Raw genomic sequence first — 18,531 nt, forward strand, 5'->3', positions numbered from 1 at the left:
GCCTTTTTGGTGATTTATTCAATACAGTTTGATCTCAGATAGGTATTTTGGCACCATTGGATAGAGCTCATCGAGACCTTTATTTTGATATAAAGCACTCATATTCGCCCAAAATGCCACTTACGCCCCTCTGGCTCCCAGCCCTCGATATACTATAAACATTTATTATTTATTCTTTTTACACTGTTAAAAAAAAACTGTGAAATTTACAGTAACAAACTTGCAGCTGTGGTGGCAACCTTTTATGTTTTACAGGACTTAAATTTATGGGCCAAAAAAAAAAAACACATAGTGAAATATTTACGGTAAAAAAACAACAACAACAAAAAAAAAATTATAAGCTTGGTTGCCAGTATTTTACCATAAAAAATATGGTAGCAACCTTACTTTGGACTTATATTTACAGCAAAAAATAAATAAAAATAAACATCAGCAGAACTTAAATGTGTGGTCAAACAAAACACAGTACTGTACCATAAACAATTACAGTAGTAACCGTTTAGTTTTCACGGGACAACCCTTATATTTCATTAACCAATAAAAGTTATCATTCAATTTCACTAAAGTATTAAAATATGCTTTATACCTTTTTAATTTACCGATAACCACCATAATAATACAGGCGGGAAAAATAAAAATGTTGGAAATGTTGCAACTTCTCCTCCCCGACTGATTAAAACTGCAGTTTACTGGTAACAATCCAGAAATCACCTACTGACGCAGAGACTAAACATCAAATATAAGCAAAGCTGAAGTTTCGAGATGAACTGGCCCTTTCAAGATTCTGGAGGAAATCCTCTTTCAAGGAAAAGCATGTGACTTCTGCAAACACACACTAAAAATAAAGCTTCCTAAAAGTGAGGCTATCCGTTAAACTTACTGTAAGACTTTTGACATTCACTTTCAGTTGCCCTCCCCATAATTATATAAATATGAGAAGCGTTACTGACTCTCCACCAAAGAGACTGAGATAGAGAACTTGTGACACACTAAAATGTCTGCTAAACAACTAAGCCGCCACGGACACGATCAAAACGGTAAGTGCATTTTAATATAAAGCTTGTTGTTTTTCTAAATATCCGTGTCTGTTTGCACTGCGGTAAAGTGAATTGTTTTATTTGCAGATGAAGACTGTGACATGCCCACTGACAAACATGAAGACAGTGAAAACGGTAACTATTGGTCTATATTTACTATATTAAGATTCTAAAGATTAATTTTTTATAATAAATGACTCTGAAAAAATAAGAAGGCCTTTTAATTGTTTAGTGTTTTCTAAATCAGTGTCGGCTGCAAACAATAATCAGGCGGTATTCGAATTTCGTTAGATTAAAAGTGGATATTTCAAGCTTTATAAAGGTATAAATATCATGAGGCCATTCGCTGAGTTTCAGTTCATTTTTGAGACGCGCTCCAGTTCACGAAGGTCATGAAAGTGTGCCTGATTGTTTTCTTGTTATGTGAGTTTATTTTTGGAGTAGAAATTATAGAGTATTTTAAGTTTTTCCCACAGTTGATAGTAATCTTGTGTTTATTTGTGATAATTTTAGCCATTTATTATTATGGTCTAACCTGTATTATGACTGACATGTTCCTTTTTTGGATAAAAGCGTCTTCTAAATATGTAGCCTAATAATAATAATAATAATAATGTTAATTATTTGTATTTATAACTATAAACGAGTTCACGTAAGACGTTTATTCTAACCATTTACAGTTTTGGAAATGTGTTTGTGTTATATATTTTTTGTTATTCTTATTTATAGGCCTATGTGAAGTCTTTTTTGCTAATTCTATTATACTGAGCCACGGTTTATGATTTTGTGGGTTCAGAAGGAACGGTTTACAAATCTGAGAGCATGGATTAGGAACTTGTACGGTTTATTAATACATGGGCACGATTTGTTAAACCGAGGGAACATTTGAAGGGGACGGATTGTTTTCTCCCACGGTTGACGTCGCAAACCATCTTGTCACATTTACAATGTGTTACAGTTAAGCGCAAAATGGCGTGCATTTATATATGCTTAATTTTTTTGTAAACATATGTGTCTATTTGCACTATTTGCAGATGTAGAACCTGACACACCTTCTACCAAACAGCGGCAGAACAGTGGCATGAATGAAATCGATGAGATTACTATAAAAGAGTCAAAATCACAAAAAACTGGAAGCGAAATCATAGGCATGTTGGACACGTATGACAGACCAGCAGATGCCAATGCAAAAGGTATTTATGCTGGACATGGATCATATGCGTCATCTTATGAAAATAAACCAGGGAAGAGAATCCCCAAGGCTGGATACAGTGCAGAAGCAGGAATTGGAAAAGCTCGTGCTGAATACAGTATATTTGAGGCCGAAGCCAGAGGCCCTAACGCCGGCGTTAAGGCTGAAGTCAGTGCAGTTAAATTTGGAGGAATTGCTCGAGTTGAAATCGCCGGTGCGTCAGCTAAAGCCGGTCCAGTTGCTGTGAAAGTGGGACTTGGATTCGACACGGGTGCATCTATTGGTGTGGATGGGGTGGAGCTCAAAATTGGGGGAACTGGAATCACAGTTGGTCCAAAAATGAGTGTATCTGTTCTGGGTTCAGAAGCATCTGTGTCATGTTCAGTCATGTAGTCATAGAGGGATTGATTCCCTTAATTTTTATGTGTAAAATTTTACTACCAAACCATGAAGATGAAAAACTAAACACATTGTTTAAACTTAAACCAGTTCTTAAATTAGTCATTACCATTTATTATTTTAGTTTATGTACTCATCATCGTATCTACGTTGCTTTGGTATATTTTGCTCTTCAATAAATGTTTTTGTTCTTTGGGGTTATTGTTAAGTTGATATTAAATCTATTCAAGGGCTGAACATTCAATTTTAAGAAAGTTTGGTTGATGTCGACTATTGTTGAAGCTCCTTGTGAGCTGTTTCTCACTCAAATAATCTGAGATTACAAAGCACGGTTCTTTTTGTTTGACCTGTCCCAGAAACCTTTCTTGAATTGATCTGCTGTGCTCTGTGAATGAAACCTTTGTTATTTCTGTTAATGACAACAACATTTATTAAATCATCTGCTCATCTGGCTCATTGTCCTTCTTTGTGTTCCCTGTAAGGTCATGTGGGCTGATTGGTGTCCTTGCCACTTTTGGGGCTTTCTGATGTCAATCAGCAGGGCTTGAACTCATATCATATATTCCCATTTGTTTTTCATAAATTTGACTTTTCATAATCATATTTGCAATTTCTCTCTTACTAAATTTCAAATGTACTTTTTACAATTAGTCAATTCAACTCAGTTATCTCATTGTTTTGAGTCCCACTATCGGCACACTATTTAATAGGTATCTTTGACAGCACTCGGCTACAAGACAAATGTTACAAGACAATATTTTATACTTTTAACAAAGAATCAGTTCCATTAGTTTATGCTGAAAAGAAGGTTAGATGTGTTATGCGATGCGCAAATGTGGCACTGTTTTTCCCATTATTTTATCTTCTTTTGCCACTACTATTCCAACCAGGAAATTTAACCAAATTTTATTGGGCAGAATTTGTTCTGTCGGCCTACATATTACATTTAAATACAGCTGTATTTGGCAAAATAATTGATTTGCCTCAGTGTGTCTTCAAACACCATCTCTCACTCCATTCATACTAAGTCACTCTCACACTCTTGTGCTTCAGCAGGTTGGGCTATGCAGCATCTTTTCATTTTAGCTGTGGAATGCCACAAGGTGTGTTCAGGTCAACACAAACACTATTGAGAAGTGTCAGTTTAGTTTAAAAGTTGTTGTAAACTCTTTTTTAGACCAGGGCTCTCCTCCCAGTGCGGGACAGTTAGTCAAAACTAAATTAGGACTAGTACAGCAAGGGGTATTTAATGCTAATCCGGCTTGCCATAGATACAGTCGGTTGATCTGGGAACGCCCCCGGAACCGCCCCGTCACGTGGTGTGAATTTAGCCCGTGGGGGAAAACATTGCCTTGGCGCTCATTGAAATACATGGGACAATCATGCCGAAGAGTTGCTGTGTCGTTTTCTGTACCACCAATAAACTAACAAATTATAAATTGAAGTTCTACAGCCTTTCTTACATACACACAGAACCGGATAGGAGGACAAAATGGCAAAATTAATCATATCTTATTAGATTACTGTGTGAGTAGAGGTCCCTGTGTGATATAGTAGTAGATGTTTAACTCGTTAGGCAGTGGGCCAGATTTGTCTGACTTTACATCCCATACGAAAAAGAACTACAGTAATCCTATGGCTATTAGTATTCTATAATAGTGTACAATACTTCTGTGATGTTCTTTAATACCTCTATATACTTCTAGGCTATGTCCCAAAATACTATAGTATTCCTATAGGATTAACGTTACTATAATATTTTGTCCTAAAATACTACAAGATTCCTTTAGTTGTTTTTCATAAGGGATGTCTCAGTCACATTAGCGTTATCAGCTGAAGGTTATCAGACTGCGGTCTGTGAGAATTCGGATAACTGTCAGCAAAGTCCCTCTGCAACTTCGTATCTACTAACTGATCACCGTTTTACAAAAGGATTAATAGTTTGGAGTGAAGCATACGTACAATTGGTAATGGTTTTATGGACTTATAGTAACTTATACGTAAGTTGTTTGAGTAATATAGGCTTGTGTTGCCCCTGTTGCTTCCGCGATGTCTTACCTGGAGATTCAACCAGATAACTTACAATAGTCTGGAAACGATACCTCCGGCCATTTGGTTGGGTCATTGACCCAGTTTTTAATTAAATAAGGGCAATCATAACCTATTACAGTTAATTTTGCAATGTACCGTTGCCGGTCGGCAGGCATAAATGACTCGCAATATGACATTTTTGTCATTCAAATACATAGGATGGTCGCGCTGCTTTCCCCCACGCCGACCACGCCCCCCAACTATGACGCGTTGCCGACTGTATGTATAGGCGCGTCTCTGCTCATCTACCGTTGACGGCCAATGACGTCACCGCTCGCTCGCGCCGTCTTTTCCCTCATTGAGTTGCAGCGTCGAGTCTTCTGAGGCGAGGAGAGCAGTTCACGGTATTTCTCATCTTTACACACCCATCACACACACTTTATACAGTTTGATTACGCGACAGACTCATTTCAGTGTTGTTTTCATCGATCACAGCGATACTTGTGCGTCTTTTCTGGCGTCTTCGTCCTGAAATACACTTTTAGTGCAGCAGCAGCGAGCCTGAGGAGAATATGTGGAGTTCATTCAGACCTGAGCGAGTGTGTGTTCGTTTGTGTGATTGTTTCAAGTGAAAAGTAAGAGTTTAGATCTGTGAGGGGAATTAGGGAATCGTGTTATACTGGAACAGAGACTGCTTGTTGTGTTGTTGGATATCACTGTTAAATTCTTTACATTGAACTTATAATGAGACACACGTGAGACATTAAAGCAATACTAAAATCAATAGCGTTTTACTCTTGGAACAACAGTGCTTTGTTTGTGGTGCTCTTTATTTTTAAAAGTTTTGTGATAATTACAGTTTCTGTTATTCTTTTAAATGATCCAACTACTTTTTATAGTGATTAATATAGTTATCATAAGATCAAACTAGCTATAAGATTAAATATAAAAATATAAAAAATACTGGTATAGTTACCAGTTTTAACTATAATATTACCTCAATTTTTATTTTATTTTTCAGTTTGTTGACTTTTTCACACTCGTATTTTGAGAATTTAAAAAAGCACCAATGTTAAAGTTTTCTATGTTTCTATCATTTAACATGTTTTCTTTACTTCAATGAGCTCATTGTTTCTGCCTTATCTTAATGCATTGTTTAACAATGAAACTGAATGAAAATTAATTGAAACGTCACGTGTCACCTCTGATAACAGATCTAAATTGTAATTTAAAAACATGCATTTTCTGTAAAACATGCGTTTCTGCTTAGAAACGATATGTATTTTGAAATATGCTATACAAATAAATGTGAATTAAATTAAATATAGGCTTCTGGGGGGCGGGATGCCTCGCGTTCAGCACACATGAAGCTTGCCGCAAAGCACTGGCAAAAGTAGCGTAATGATTATGGATGTCTCAGGAAACAACAGCAAGGATATATTTTAATTGTTTACTAATGAACAAGTGTTTAATAAGTCTGCTGGCGGCAAATATGGCGATGTTGGCACGTCATTCCTGCTGCAGCAGTTTCCCTATGGGCATACTGATGCTGCTCGAAGTTGAGGGGGAGTGCAGATTTAACTGCACTGTGCTATATAATACTCTATCCCCAGATTTAAAAGCTGTGTTACGCTCCCTCAGAAGGGCATATACCTCCTCCGCAGTCATCCATGGTTTCTTGTTAGGGTGAATTCTGATGCGTGTGTTGATAGTAATGTTTTCAACACAGGTTTTAATGTAACAAAGAACAGTAAAGGCATACTCATTCACATCCTGATTAGAAAACAAGGTCCAGTTTGTTCGTTCAAAGCAGTCTTGTAGCTGTGCAGATGCATCCTCAGGCCACCTCTTAATTTTTCTAACGATAGGTTTCTGCTTTTTAATAACAGGGTGATACGCTGGAATCAGTGATAGTGACAGGTGATCAAACTGGCCCAGTTGTGCAAGGGGGAAGGCTCTGTATCCCTTTTTAATATTAGAGTATACACAGTCCAGTATGTAACAGTAATCCAACTGTTTACTTCATCAATGCATTGGCACAGGGAGTCAATGGGGTTGTAGTCGTTAGGCGATAGGGCTAAGTAGAGCTGTGTGTCGTCTGCATAGCTGTGGTAAGCGATTTGGTTCTCTCTCATTATTTGGCTCATTGGGAGCATATACAGGTTGAACAGGAGTGGTGCAAGAATGATTGAAAAGTTTCAGGGACGTATAATTCATTTATAAAAATTCAAAAATGATTGTTTTTTTTTTATTGCAGTTACATCTGGGATCATTTTAATCTCCATTCACTCCATTTTTCTCTATTTTGATTTAGAAAATTTTTAAATTCTCATGCATAAATTAGTTTTTCTGCAGGGGCGGCTCGCCCATAGAGGGCGCTGGGGCGCCGCCCTCCCTCCGACCTGTCTGTCTGTTTTTTTAATATATATTATAATTTATCATTTTGAAAAATAATCTTTGTTAATTATATGCTAATAATGGTTTTACTTTGAAAAGTGTTTTGAACTCACCAGAATGATATTTGCATTCACTTTCGTTACTTTTATCATGTTGGTGTAGTAGTATAGCCAATAGGCTGTCTTCTCAGGGCGCCAGTTCGCTCAGCCCCACAGTGCTGGAATTTAAGCCAATGGTTCCCCGGTTGCTATGCAAAAAAGTTTATATTTCGCCAATCAGCGCCGTCAAATTTTATGGTTTGGGGGCGCTGAAAATATCGCCCACAGTATCAGATTAGGGGAGTGCACCGTGCACGCGCACCACGGGACATTTTTTTACCTCAGATGAGAGAAGAATGGCAGCGCCAGTGACGTCGAGTGGAAATAATGTAAAGTTAGTCGCTCTGTCACTCACTCACTCACTCACACACACATAAACACTGTTTCACACACATTTGATATTAGTTATAGGAATATTAATACCTGTGTGTTTGCTTTGTTTTTGATGTTTTTAAGTTCTGAGCTAGATTACTGTGTTTCATACTAGTTAAAATCAACTTTCTTCTCATACTTGGGTGTTACAATCAAGAATGTTGTCCCACCCTCTCTTTCAGAGCCTTTTCTCTCTCTCTTTCTCTAGTATCAACACATTGTTATCCATTATCCAATTGTCAATTTGTCAAAAATATGTAGTCTACAGCTGGGGATTGATTAAACTAGATTGTTGTATTACCTATTTTTTTTTTTTTTGTATTACCTATATTATAATTTATCAATATTATGCGTTTGCACTTTTTCTGTCAGCACACAGAGCATAATAAACATGCAACTTGTTCATTATCATTAACTTTCAAACTGTTATTATTATTATTGTATTATTTGACCATTGGTATTGACTGGTTTAAGTTATTTTATTGGTATAGGTAAGGGCATGGCCTAAGGCCTAAAATGCACCAGAATGCAGGAAATCACATCTACTAAATTCAAAATTTTCTGGGGTGGGGGAACCCCCAGACCCCCCTCTTATTCAGCCCCCCCTACAATAATTTTCACCAGCCGCCACTGTTTTTCTGTTTTTTCAGACCCGATGGAAGAGAGCGAGGAGAGAGAAGAGCTAAATGAAGTAAAGGAGGAGAGAGAAGAACTGAGAGAAGTGAAGGAGGAGAGAGAAGAACTGAGTGAAGTGAAGGAGGAGAGAGAAGAACTGAGTGAAGTGAAGGAGGAGAGAGAAGAACTGAGAGAAGTGAAGGAGGAGAGAGAAGAACTGAGTGAAGTGGAGGAGGAACATCATGTCCAACCTGGAGGAAAACCTTCTAGTCGTTCCAAGACAAAAAAGGGAAAGAGTTTCACAACCAAACAAAATTTTCATCGTCACATCAGAGTTCACACCGGAGAGAAGCCATTCACATGTGATCAGTGCGGGAAGAGATTCAGTCAATTATCATACCTTAATGGTCACATGAGGATCCACACTAGACAGAAGCCATTCTCATGTGATCAGTGTGGGATGAGTTTCACTCAATCTCCACACCTTGATGTTCACATGAGGATCCACACTGGAGAGGAGCCGTTCACATGTGATCAGTGTGGGAAGAGATTCAGTCGATCATCAAATCGTGATGCTCACATAATGATCCACACCGGAGAGAAGCCGTTCTCATGTGATCAGTGCGGGAAGAGATTCAGTCAATTATCAAATCTTAATGGTCACATGATGATCCACACCGGAGAGAAGCCGTTGTCGTGTGATCAATGTGGCAAATCATTTCTTAGGGCATCAGACCTGAAGACACACCTGACAGTTCATTCAAATGAGAAGCCGTATTCATGTTCTGTGTGTGGAAAGAGTTTTTCACAGAGTCATTATTTATATATACATCAGAAAACTCATACTGGTGTGAGAAATTACATGTGCTTTGAGTGTGAGAAGACTTTTACTACAGCGGGCAATTTAAAACAGCACCAGAGAATTCACACTGGAGAAAAACCTTACAAGTGTTCACACTGCAACAAGATATTCAATGTGTTATCATCTCTGAAAACACATGAGATGATCCACACTGGAGAACAACCTTACAAGTGTTCACACTGTGACAAGAGATTCAGTCACTCATCATATCTGAAAACACATGAGATGATCCACACTGGAGAACAACCTTACAAGTGTTCACACTGTGACAAGGGATTCAGTTTTTCATCAAATCTGAAAACACATGAGAGGATCCACACTGGAGAAAAACCTTACAAGTGTTCACACTGTGATAAGAGATTCAATCGATCAAAACATCTGAAAACACATGAGATGATTCACACTGGAGAAAAACCTTACAAGTGTTCACACTGTGACAAGAGATTCAGTGAATCATCAACTGTGAAAAGACATGAGAGGATTCACACTGGAGAGAAACCTTACAAGTGTTCACACTGTGACCAGAGATTCAGTCACTCATCAAATCTGAAAACACATGAGAGGATCCACACTGGAGAAAAACCTTACAAGTGTTCACACTGCAACAAGAGATTCAGTGATCCATCATCTCTGAAAACACATGAGATGATTCACACTGGAGAAAAACCTTACAAGTGTTCACACTGCGACAAGAGATTCAGTCAATCATCATATCTGAAAACACATGAGAGGATCCACACTGGAGAAAAACCCTACAAGTGTTCACACTGTGACCAGAGATTCAGTTTTTCATCAAATCTGAAAACACATGAGAGGATCCACACTGGAGAAAAACCTTACAAGTGTTCACACTGCGACAAGAGATTCAGTCAATCATCATATCTGAAAACACATGAGAGGATCCACACTGGAGAAAAACCCTACAAGTGTTCACACTGCAACAAGAGATTCAGTGATCCATCACATCTGAAAACACATGAGATGATCCACACTGGAGAAAAACCTTACAAGTGTTCACACTGTGACAAGACATTCAGTCAATCATCATCTCTGAAAACACATGAGAGGATCCACACTGGAGAACAACCTTACAAGTGATCACACTGCGACAAGAGATTCAATCGATCAACAAATCTGAAAACACACGAGAGGATCCACACTGGAGAAAAACCTCTGGAGAAGTGATCCTTTGATACTTTACCACCTCCGTGTGACAACGGCTCATTTGAACCGCATTTAATCACCATCACGAGTCCCATTAAAATCCATTTTGTTATTGTTTATCGTTGGATTTCCTGCATGGGGTTCAGGCTGAATGACTGAAGAAACGTTGTCACCGAGATGGTCAAAAACTGTAAATGTCTTGTCCATTACCACCCTCTACTTATAACTTATTCCAATGACGGAAATAAGCACAGTTAAAATATCTTAAAGGATTAGTCCACCTCAAAATGAGAATTTCCTGATAATTTACTCGCCCCATGCCATCCAAGATGTCTTCCTTTCTTAAGTAGAAAGTAAATTCATGTCAATAATAAATAATAGTCAATTAAAATTCAGAATTTTTCTCCACACAAATGGACTTCAAGTCTAAATCAATGCAGTTTTTCCAACGTGATGAATGTAATGCCTGGTGCGATGCAGACCAGCACAAGACAAACAATTGTGCTTAAAAAGTATAAAATTCTAATTTATTTTGTGTTTAGAAACGAATGACCGATCATTTCGTTGGATGAGCCCCTATTCCACATCAGCCATTTGAAGCACTTTAATATGAAAGCATATGGGCAGCAATTTTCAATATGAGATGTAATATGTAAAATGGTGATGCATTTCTGAATTTCAATTTACCTTTTCCCATCATTTGGGCAAAGTTTGTTACTAAATGAAAATAGTTCAATTATATAATTTACATTTGCCATTTCATACACTAGTTATAATATGCACACTCACCTAAAGGATTATTAGGAACACCTGTTCAATTTCTCATGAATGCAATTGACCTTTCGCCGGCCCCTCCCACAAAATGGCCATTGTCCAATCACACATCATAGCAACCGTTACTGTGTGAGCTGTTCCGTCAAACAGTAAGCGGTGCGCCCACGGCGTTAGTAAATCGGACACATGATACCCCGAGAGATTGTCTGGAGAAGTTGTGTTTTTTCCGGGTTTTTCCCTTTCCAAAGCCCAAAACACAACGCGAGCGGTGCCTAAGATGTATTAAACAGTGTGGACGCCCCAATTCCAGTTAAATGTGTCGAACATGGTTAACTCGTCTCGCGTGCAGCGTGCGTGCGACTGAGATTAGTCAAAGAAGCACGGAGAAAGCAGATCAAGAGGATCCACAAAGGACGTACTGTACATTTTCTAAAGGGTTGTTGTTAACATACCATGATATTCTCTGGGAAAATGAGCAGCAGTCAGCTAAGTTAGCAGTGCAGCACCGTAGACTACAGTTTAGAGGACGTTCGCAACGGGGAAAGCATGGAGCTTACATGACAACATCAGTTCATATATCAATATCGTAACGAATAGAAATAACCTTAAATAACGCATGGTTCTCTGCCTCTTTCCGTCTCTTATGCATAACGTTAGTTACTTTTTAAACACGAAAATCGCATTCAGCATGAGCATGACACGCAATCGGTTGCTGTGAACAACCTGCTTGTTAAAGCGAACGTGTACTCCTGTATCGGAGGCAAAATGAATAAATATGCAGCGCAAGTTATATATTTCGAACTCCAAACAATTAGCCACTGAACCAGTTTATAAAATCTTCAAGGCTGTGCTGGTTGCATTTGAGGTAACTTAGCATGGTCATGGGGTTTTTCTGATTTTTCTTGAGACTGGTAAGCATTAGCATCAATAGTAGTCGTGTCTCATTCATTTCTTAATTTTATATTTGGAATAAATCCCTCCACCGCATACCGTAACCCCTTTTGCTTCGATCTTGCTTGATATCGCGGAGGTATTGCTCCAAAAAAGGTCACTGACACGCACAGGAATACCCTTTGCCGTCATGGCAATCTGTCGCGCTGCCCGTGTTTGACCATTTGTTTGACGGAGGTAGCAGCAGTAACTAAGGGGGGCGGGGCTCGGCGAAAGGCTAATTATCTAATCAACCAATCATGGCAGTTGCTTCAATGCATTTAGGGGTGTGGTCCTGGCCAAGACAGTCTCCTGATCTCCAAACTGAATGTCAGAATGGGAACGAAAGGGGATTTAACCAATTTTGAGCGTGGCATGGTTGTTGGTGTCTGAGTATTTCACAATCTGATCAGTTAGTGGGATTTTCACACAATCATTTCTAGGGTTTACAAAGAATGCTGTGAAAAGAGAAAAACATCCAGTATGCGATGGCAGTCCTGTGGGCGAAAATGCCTTGTTGGAGAATGGGCCGACTGATTCAAGCTGATAGAAGAGCAAATTTAACTGAAATAACCACTCGTTACAACCGAGGTATGCAGCAAAGCATTTGTGAAGCCACAACCTTGAGGCGGATGGGCTATGTTGTGAAAAAAATGCAATTTGTTCAGCTATACCCAATGTAAGACTTTATAAATAGTCTTTTATTTTATGTTTTATAGCTTTTATATGTAAGCTGCTTATAAGACTTTATAGATAGTCTTTTATTTACAGGCATGAAATTACAAAAGTGTTAAAAAGCTGGTCATGCAATGAAGTCCAGAAGAACAAGACACATGATTTGATAAAAAAAAATGTTTTATAAAGACTACACAGAGACATGATTTGAGAAATATGTTTTATTGGGAGATGATAAAAGATAGAGAACTTGTGACGCACTAAAATGTCTGCTAAACAACAACTAAGCCGCCACGGACACGATCAAAACGGTAAGTGCATTTTAATATAAAGCTTGTTGTTTTTCTAAATATCCATTTGCACTGCGGTAAAGTGAATTGTTTTATTTGCAGATGAAGACTGTGACATGCCCACTGACAAACATGAAGACAGTGAAAACGGTAACTATTGGTCTATATTTACTATATTAAGATTCTAAAGATTATTTTTTTTAATAAATGAATCTGAAAAAATAAGAAGGCCTTTTAATTGTTTAGTGTTTTCTAAATCAGTATCGGCTGCAAACAATAATCAGGCGGTATTCGAATTTCGTTAGATTAAAAGTGGACATTTCAAGCTTTATAAAGGTATAAATATCATGAGGCCATTCGCTGAGTTTCAGTTCATTTTTGAGACGCGCTCCAGTTCACGAAGGTCATGAAAGTGTGCCTGATTGTTTTCTTTTATTTTACAAAAGCATGTTTTCTTGTTATGTGAGTTTATTTTTGGAGTAGAAATTATGGAGTATTTTAAGTTTTCCCACAGTTGATAGTAATCTTGTGTTTATTTGTGATAATTTTAGCCATTTATTATTATGGTCTAACCTGTATTATGACTGACATTTTCCTATTTTGGATGAAAGCGTCTTCTAAATATGTAGCCTAATAATAATAATAATGTTAATTATTTGTATTTATAACTATAAACGAGTTCACGTAAGACAGTAAAATAATTTATGAATGTTTTATTTTTATATAAACTAACCTTTTACAGTTTTGGAAATGTGTTTGTGTTATATATTTTTGGTTTTTTTGGTTATTCTTATTTATAGGCCTATGTGAAGTCTTTTTTTTGCTAATTCTATTATACTGAGCCACGGTTTATGATTTTGTGGGTTCAGAAGGAACGGTTTACAAATCTGAGAGCATGGATTAGGAACTTGTACGGTTTATTAATACATGGGCACGATTTGTTAAACCAAGGGAACATTTGAAGAATTTGTGAGTACGGTTATGAGGGGACGGATTGTTTTCTCCCACAGGTGACGTCCCAAACAATCTTGTCACATTTACAATGTGTTACAATTAAGCGCAAAATGGCGTGCATTTATATATGCTTATTTTTTTGTAAACATATGTGTCTATTTGCACTATTTGCAGATGTAGAACCTGACACACCTTCTACCAAACAGCGGCAGAACAGTGGCATGAATGAAATCGATGAGATTACTATAAAAGAGTCAAAAGCACAAAAAACTGGAAGCGAAATCATAGGCATGTTGGACACGTATGACAGCAGATGCCAAAGCAGAAGGTATTTATGCTGAACATGGATCATATGCGTCATCTTATGAAAATAAACCAGGGAAGAGAATCCCCAAGGCTGGATACATTGCAGAAGCAGGAATTGGAAAAGCTCGTGCTGAATACAGTATATTTGAGGCAGAAGCCAGAGGCCCTAACGCCGGCGTTAAGGCTGAAGTCAGTGCAGTTAAAGTTGGAGGAATTGCTCGAGTTGAAATCGCCAGTGCGTCAGCTAAAGCCGGTCCAGTTGCTGCGAAAGTGGGACTTGGATTCGACACGGGTGCATCTATTGGTCTGGACGGGGTGGAGCTCAAAATTGGGGGAACTGGATTCACAGTTGGTCCAAAAATGAGTGTATCTGCTCTGGGCTCAGAAGCATCTGTGTCATGTAGTCGTAGAGGGATGAATTCCCTTAAAATATTAATGTGTAAAATTTTACTACCAAACCATGAAGATGAAAACCAGTTGTCTTAAATTTCTTAAATCAGTCATTACCATTTATTATTTTAGTTTATGTACTCATATCTATGTTGCATGGATATTTTTTATTTTTCAATCATTTTTTGTTCTTTGGGGTTATTATTAAGTTGATACTAAATCTATTCAAGGGCTGAACATTCAATTTTAAGAAAGTTTGGTTGATGTTGACTATTGTTGAAGCTCCTTGTGAGCTGTTTCTCACTCAAATAATCTGAGATTACAAAGCACCTTCATTATTTCTGTTAATGACAACAACATTTATTAAATCATCTGCTCATCTGCTCATTGTCCTTCTTTGTGGTCCCTGTAAGGTCATGTGGGCTGATTTTGAGCCACTTTTGGGGCTTTCTGATGTCAATCAGCAGGGCTTGAATTCATATCATATATTCCCATTTGTTTATAATAAATTTGACTTTTCATCATCATATTTGCAATTTTTCTCTTACTAAATTTCAAATGTACTTTTTACAATTAGTCAATTAAACTCAGTTATCTCATTGTTTTGAGTCCCACTATTGGCACACTATTTATTAGGTATATTTGACAACACTCGACCCACGCGGCTACAAGACAAAAGTTACAAGACAATATTTTATACTTTTAACAAAGAATCAGTTCCATTAGTTTATGCTGAAAAGAAGGTTAGATGTGTTATGCGCTGCGCAAATGTGGCACTGTTTTTTTCCCCATTATTTTATCTTCTTTTGCCACTACAATTCCAACCAGGTAATTTAACCAAATTTTATTGGGCAGAATTTGTTCTGTCGGCCTACATATTACATTTAAATAGAGCTGTATTTGGCAAAATAATTGATTTGCCTCAGTGTGTCTTCAAACACCATCTCTCACTCCATTCATACTCAGTCACTCTCACACTCTTGTGCTTCAGCAGGTTGTGCTATAAATGCAGCATATTTTCATTTTAGCTGTGGAATGCCACAAGGTCTGTTCAGGTCAACACAAACACTTTGAGAAGTGTCAGTTTAGTTTAACAGTTGTTGTAAACTCTTTTTTTAGACCCGGGCTCTCCTCCCAGTGCGGGACAGTTAGTCAAAACTAAATTAGGACTAGTACAGCAAGGGGTATTTAATGCTAATCCGGCTTGCCATAGGCGCGTCTCTGCTCATCTACCGTTGGCGGCCGATGACGTCACCGCTCGCTCGCGCTATCTTTTCCCTCATTGAGTTGCAGCGTCGAGTTTTCTGAGGCGAGGAGAGCAGTTCACGGTATTTCTCATCTTTACACACCCATCACACACACTTTATACAGTTTGATTAAGCGACAGACTCATTTCAGTGTTGTTTTCATCGATCACAGCGATACTTGTGCGTCTTTTCTGGCGTCTTCCTCCTGAAATACACATTTAGTGCAGCAGCAGCGAGTCTGAGGAGAATATGTGGAGTTCATTCAGACCTGAGCGAGTGTGTGTGCTTTTGTGTGATTGTTTCAAGTGAAAAGTAAGAGTTTAAGATCTGTGAGGGGAATTAGGGAATCGTGTTATACTGGAACAGAGACTGCTTGTTGTGTTGTTGGATATCACTGTTAAATTCTTTAACTTATAATGAGACACACGTGAGACATTAAAGCAATACTAAAATCAATAGCGTTTTACTCTTGGAACAACAGTGCTTTGTTTGTGGTGCTCTTTATTTTTAAAAGTTTTGTGATAATTACAGTTTCTGTTATTCTTTTAAATGATCCAACTACTTTTTATAGTGATTAATATAGTTATCATAAGATCAAACTAGCTATAAGATTAATTTGGTCATATAATGCTGCTGTAAATATTTATCGGTTTATGAAGATGAGTGTCTTTAGTGGTTATTTTTGTGTTATTGATGTTTTATCCATGTCATAGTGAGAAATAACCGTATTGCCTTTCAGTGTAGCAGTTTTTCTTTTTGGCTTTTATATCCTGACTCAAATAATGTGTTAACTGCAAACACTCTGATGATCTGCTGATGATCCTGAATGGCTTGTTGAATGAGTGTTGATAGTCTGAGGATCATCAATATTAACAGATCTACTGAAAACACTCTTTATTTCATGACAATAGTTCCTGTTTTCACCTCATTTATTATGCTGATGTCTTCAGATCTCCTGTAAATTGACATTTAAAGCTCATTTCATCGGTGTCAGCAGACTGAGGGGATTTGTTGGCTACTAGAAGTAAGTTTATTTCTGTTTATGATTTTAACTGTTTTTCTTACCATTATTTATATTTTGAAGAATTTAAATTTTATTCTTTTATAGATTTCTAGATACCTGTATTTTAATGAAGAAGCAGAATAATGTTAGAATTAACAATAAAAATAATTAATGAATTGGTATCAGTTACTGTACGATAAATGACATATATGCTTAGAAGTGTAATTTATTGTAAGAAGAAACTATGTATTTTTTTTTTGGCAGATCAGCAGCTCCAAATTCATCTCAGTGAAGCTCCTCCCACTGCAGTCACATCATCAGTGAAGCTCCTCCCACTGCAATGGCATCATCAGTGAAGCTCCTCCCACAGTAATTCCACAATAAATGCTGTAAATTCCCATCAGCTACAAGTGAAGATGAGCATAAAAGCATCAGGAAGAGCTGAAATCTGCAAAGACTGAGTTTATTAAAGAGGACAGTGAGAACATGAGTGATCCAGAACCCTGCAGAATGAAACACACTGAAGATCCTGAAGAACAAAGAGGTTGGTGTTTATTCTTCATTCATTCATGATGCTGGAGAACATCCATGTTGGAAACATTCAAGCACTTCATCACTTTTAGATAAACAGTTAAACTATCAAATGGTACTGAATATTCTGTTTTTTGTTTTTCTTTAAACAAGTGGTCTGTAAAGGGAGGCTTCATATTGTCAACATCAATTCAAACTAAATCTAAATATTTTAACTGTTTTATTTTACATTTATTTGATATATGGTTTACAATTTGTAACAATTTTACCAGAATTTTGTGCAGAATGCAATTTTGTGCGTATTTTTTTACAAACATCTATAACAAATAATAATTCCAAAATGTAAAATTTTACAATCTACTCTACTTTACTGCAAACATTTGTGTTCTTTCTCACAGTGAAATTCACTTGATCTTGTGTTTCTTTTGTCACGCTTTCACATGCATGTGGCATCAACTAAGGATGTTCAGTGTGAACGGCCCTTAATTAAAAAGTTTTAGTAGTTTTTAACATAATTAAATATCAATCTAAAAGTTGTTGTTAAAAATGGCAGTATTGGGTAATTTAATGTTCATATCATGTTTGATAATTGTGTCAATGATCAAACATGTTTAGTAGTTATCACTACAGAAACATGTCATTTGTGCCTATGATGTATTTAAAAAAATAACTGGAAGATCAGTGTACCTCATTCATGGCAAGGCAAGTTAATTCATATAGCACATTTCATACACAATGACAATTCAAAGTGATTTACATAGAAGAAATTAAAATAATCAAAAGAAATAAGGATAATTAAAACAGTTTAGAATAAAAATTGAAATACAGTAAAAACGGTCGGGCGAACAGTGGCACAGTTCTCATTCAGTAAATGCACAGCTAAACAGAAGTGTTTTTTTTTCACGGATTAGCTATATTGCTTTAACACTCAAAACTGAGTCAATTTCGGTCTTCGTGTGTATAATGGTCTAAACATAGTCGGTTTTGTCTTTAATAAGCAGAAGAGAGAATCCATGCACTAGCTCTTAAAGTGACAGTAATCATGTGTCGGTCATTAATTTTGTCGTCAAAACAACAAAAGAGAGGTTTTAGTTAAACACAGCAAATTCTGGTTTTTGGAATAAACTCCCTGTTAGTTAAAATCAACTCAATCTGAGTGTACATGTGAGACCATCAATTAGACTCCAGCGCAGAGTTAAAATAACTCTGCTCTTGGAGTTGAATTTTTAACACTTTTTTCAGAGTTAAAATGGAGTTAAAATAC

The 18,531-nt window shown here is 37.2% G+C and overlaps 2 protein-coding genes and 1 pseudogene across 3 annotated transcripts; all 3 read left to right on the forward strand.

Annotated features, from left to right (window-relative positions):
• Window positions 1–911: 911 nt before the first annotated feature.
• LOC120484904 (uncharacterized) lies at window positions 912–3,079 on the forward strand. Its single transcript, XM_039680349.2, has 3 exons — window positions 912–1,037; window positions 1,125–1,172; window positions 2,072–3,079. Exons 1-3 carry the CDS (start codon window positions 995–997, stop codon window positions 2,620–2,622), a joined length of 642 nt encoding a protein of 213 aa, XP_039536283.2. The 5' UTR covers window positions 912–994; the 3' UTR covers window positions 2,623–3,079.
• A 1,093-nt stretch (window positions 3,080–4,172) lies between these two features.
• On the forward strand, window positions 4,173–11,971 carry LOC148981830 (uncharacterized). The gene is made up of 2 exons (XM_089129055.1): window positions 4,173–5,063; window positions 8,177–11,971. Exon 2 carries the CDS (start codon window positions 8,182–8,184, stop codon window positions 10,099–10,101), a length of 1,920 nt encoding a protein of 639 aa, XP_088985181.1. The 5' UTR covers window positions 4,173–5,063; window positions 8,177–8,181; the 3' UTR covers window positions 10,102–11,971.
• Window positions 11,972–12,779: 808 nt separating this feature from the next.
• LOC148981831 (uncharacterized) lies at window positions 12,780–14,844 on the forward strand (annotated as a pseudogene). The gene is made up of 3 exons (XR_016155298.1): window positions 12,780–12,857; window positions 12,939–12,986; window positions 13,965–14,844. The product of XR_016155298.1 is annotated as an uncharacterized LOC148981831 (transcript).
• The last annotated feature ends 3,687 nt before the right edge of the window (window positions 14,845–18,531 follow it).

This window comes from Pimephales promelas, chromosome 3, assembly GCF_988280905.1.
Source record: "Pimephales promelas chromosome 3, fPimPro1.hap1.1, whole genome shotgun sequence".
Classification (NCBI taxonomy): domain Eukaryota; kingdom Metazoa; phylum Chordata; class Actinopteri; order Cypriniformes; family Leuciscidae; genus Pimephales; species Pimephales promelas.

Excerpts from the sequence above, each read along its gene's own strand:
- LOC148981830 (XM_089129055.1), top strand. The coding sequence starts at position 8,182 with ATGGAAGAGAGCGAGGAGAGAGAAGAGCTAAATGAAGTAAAGGAGGAG.
- LOC120484904 (XM_039680349.2), top strand. The coding sequence starts at position 995 with ATGTCTGCTAAACAACTAAGCCGCCACGGACACGATCAAAACG. Across the intron at positions 1,038-1,124 it reads CCACGGACACGATCAAAACG|ATGAAGACTGTGACATGCCC; the intron begins GTAAGTGCATTT and ends TTTTATTTGCAG. Across the intron at positions 1,173-2,071 it reads ACATGAAGACAGTGAAAACG|ATGTAGAACCTGACACACCT; the intron begins GTAACTATTGGT and ends CACTATTTGCAG.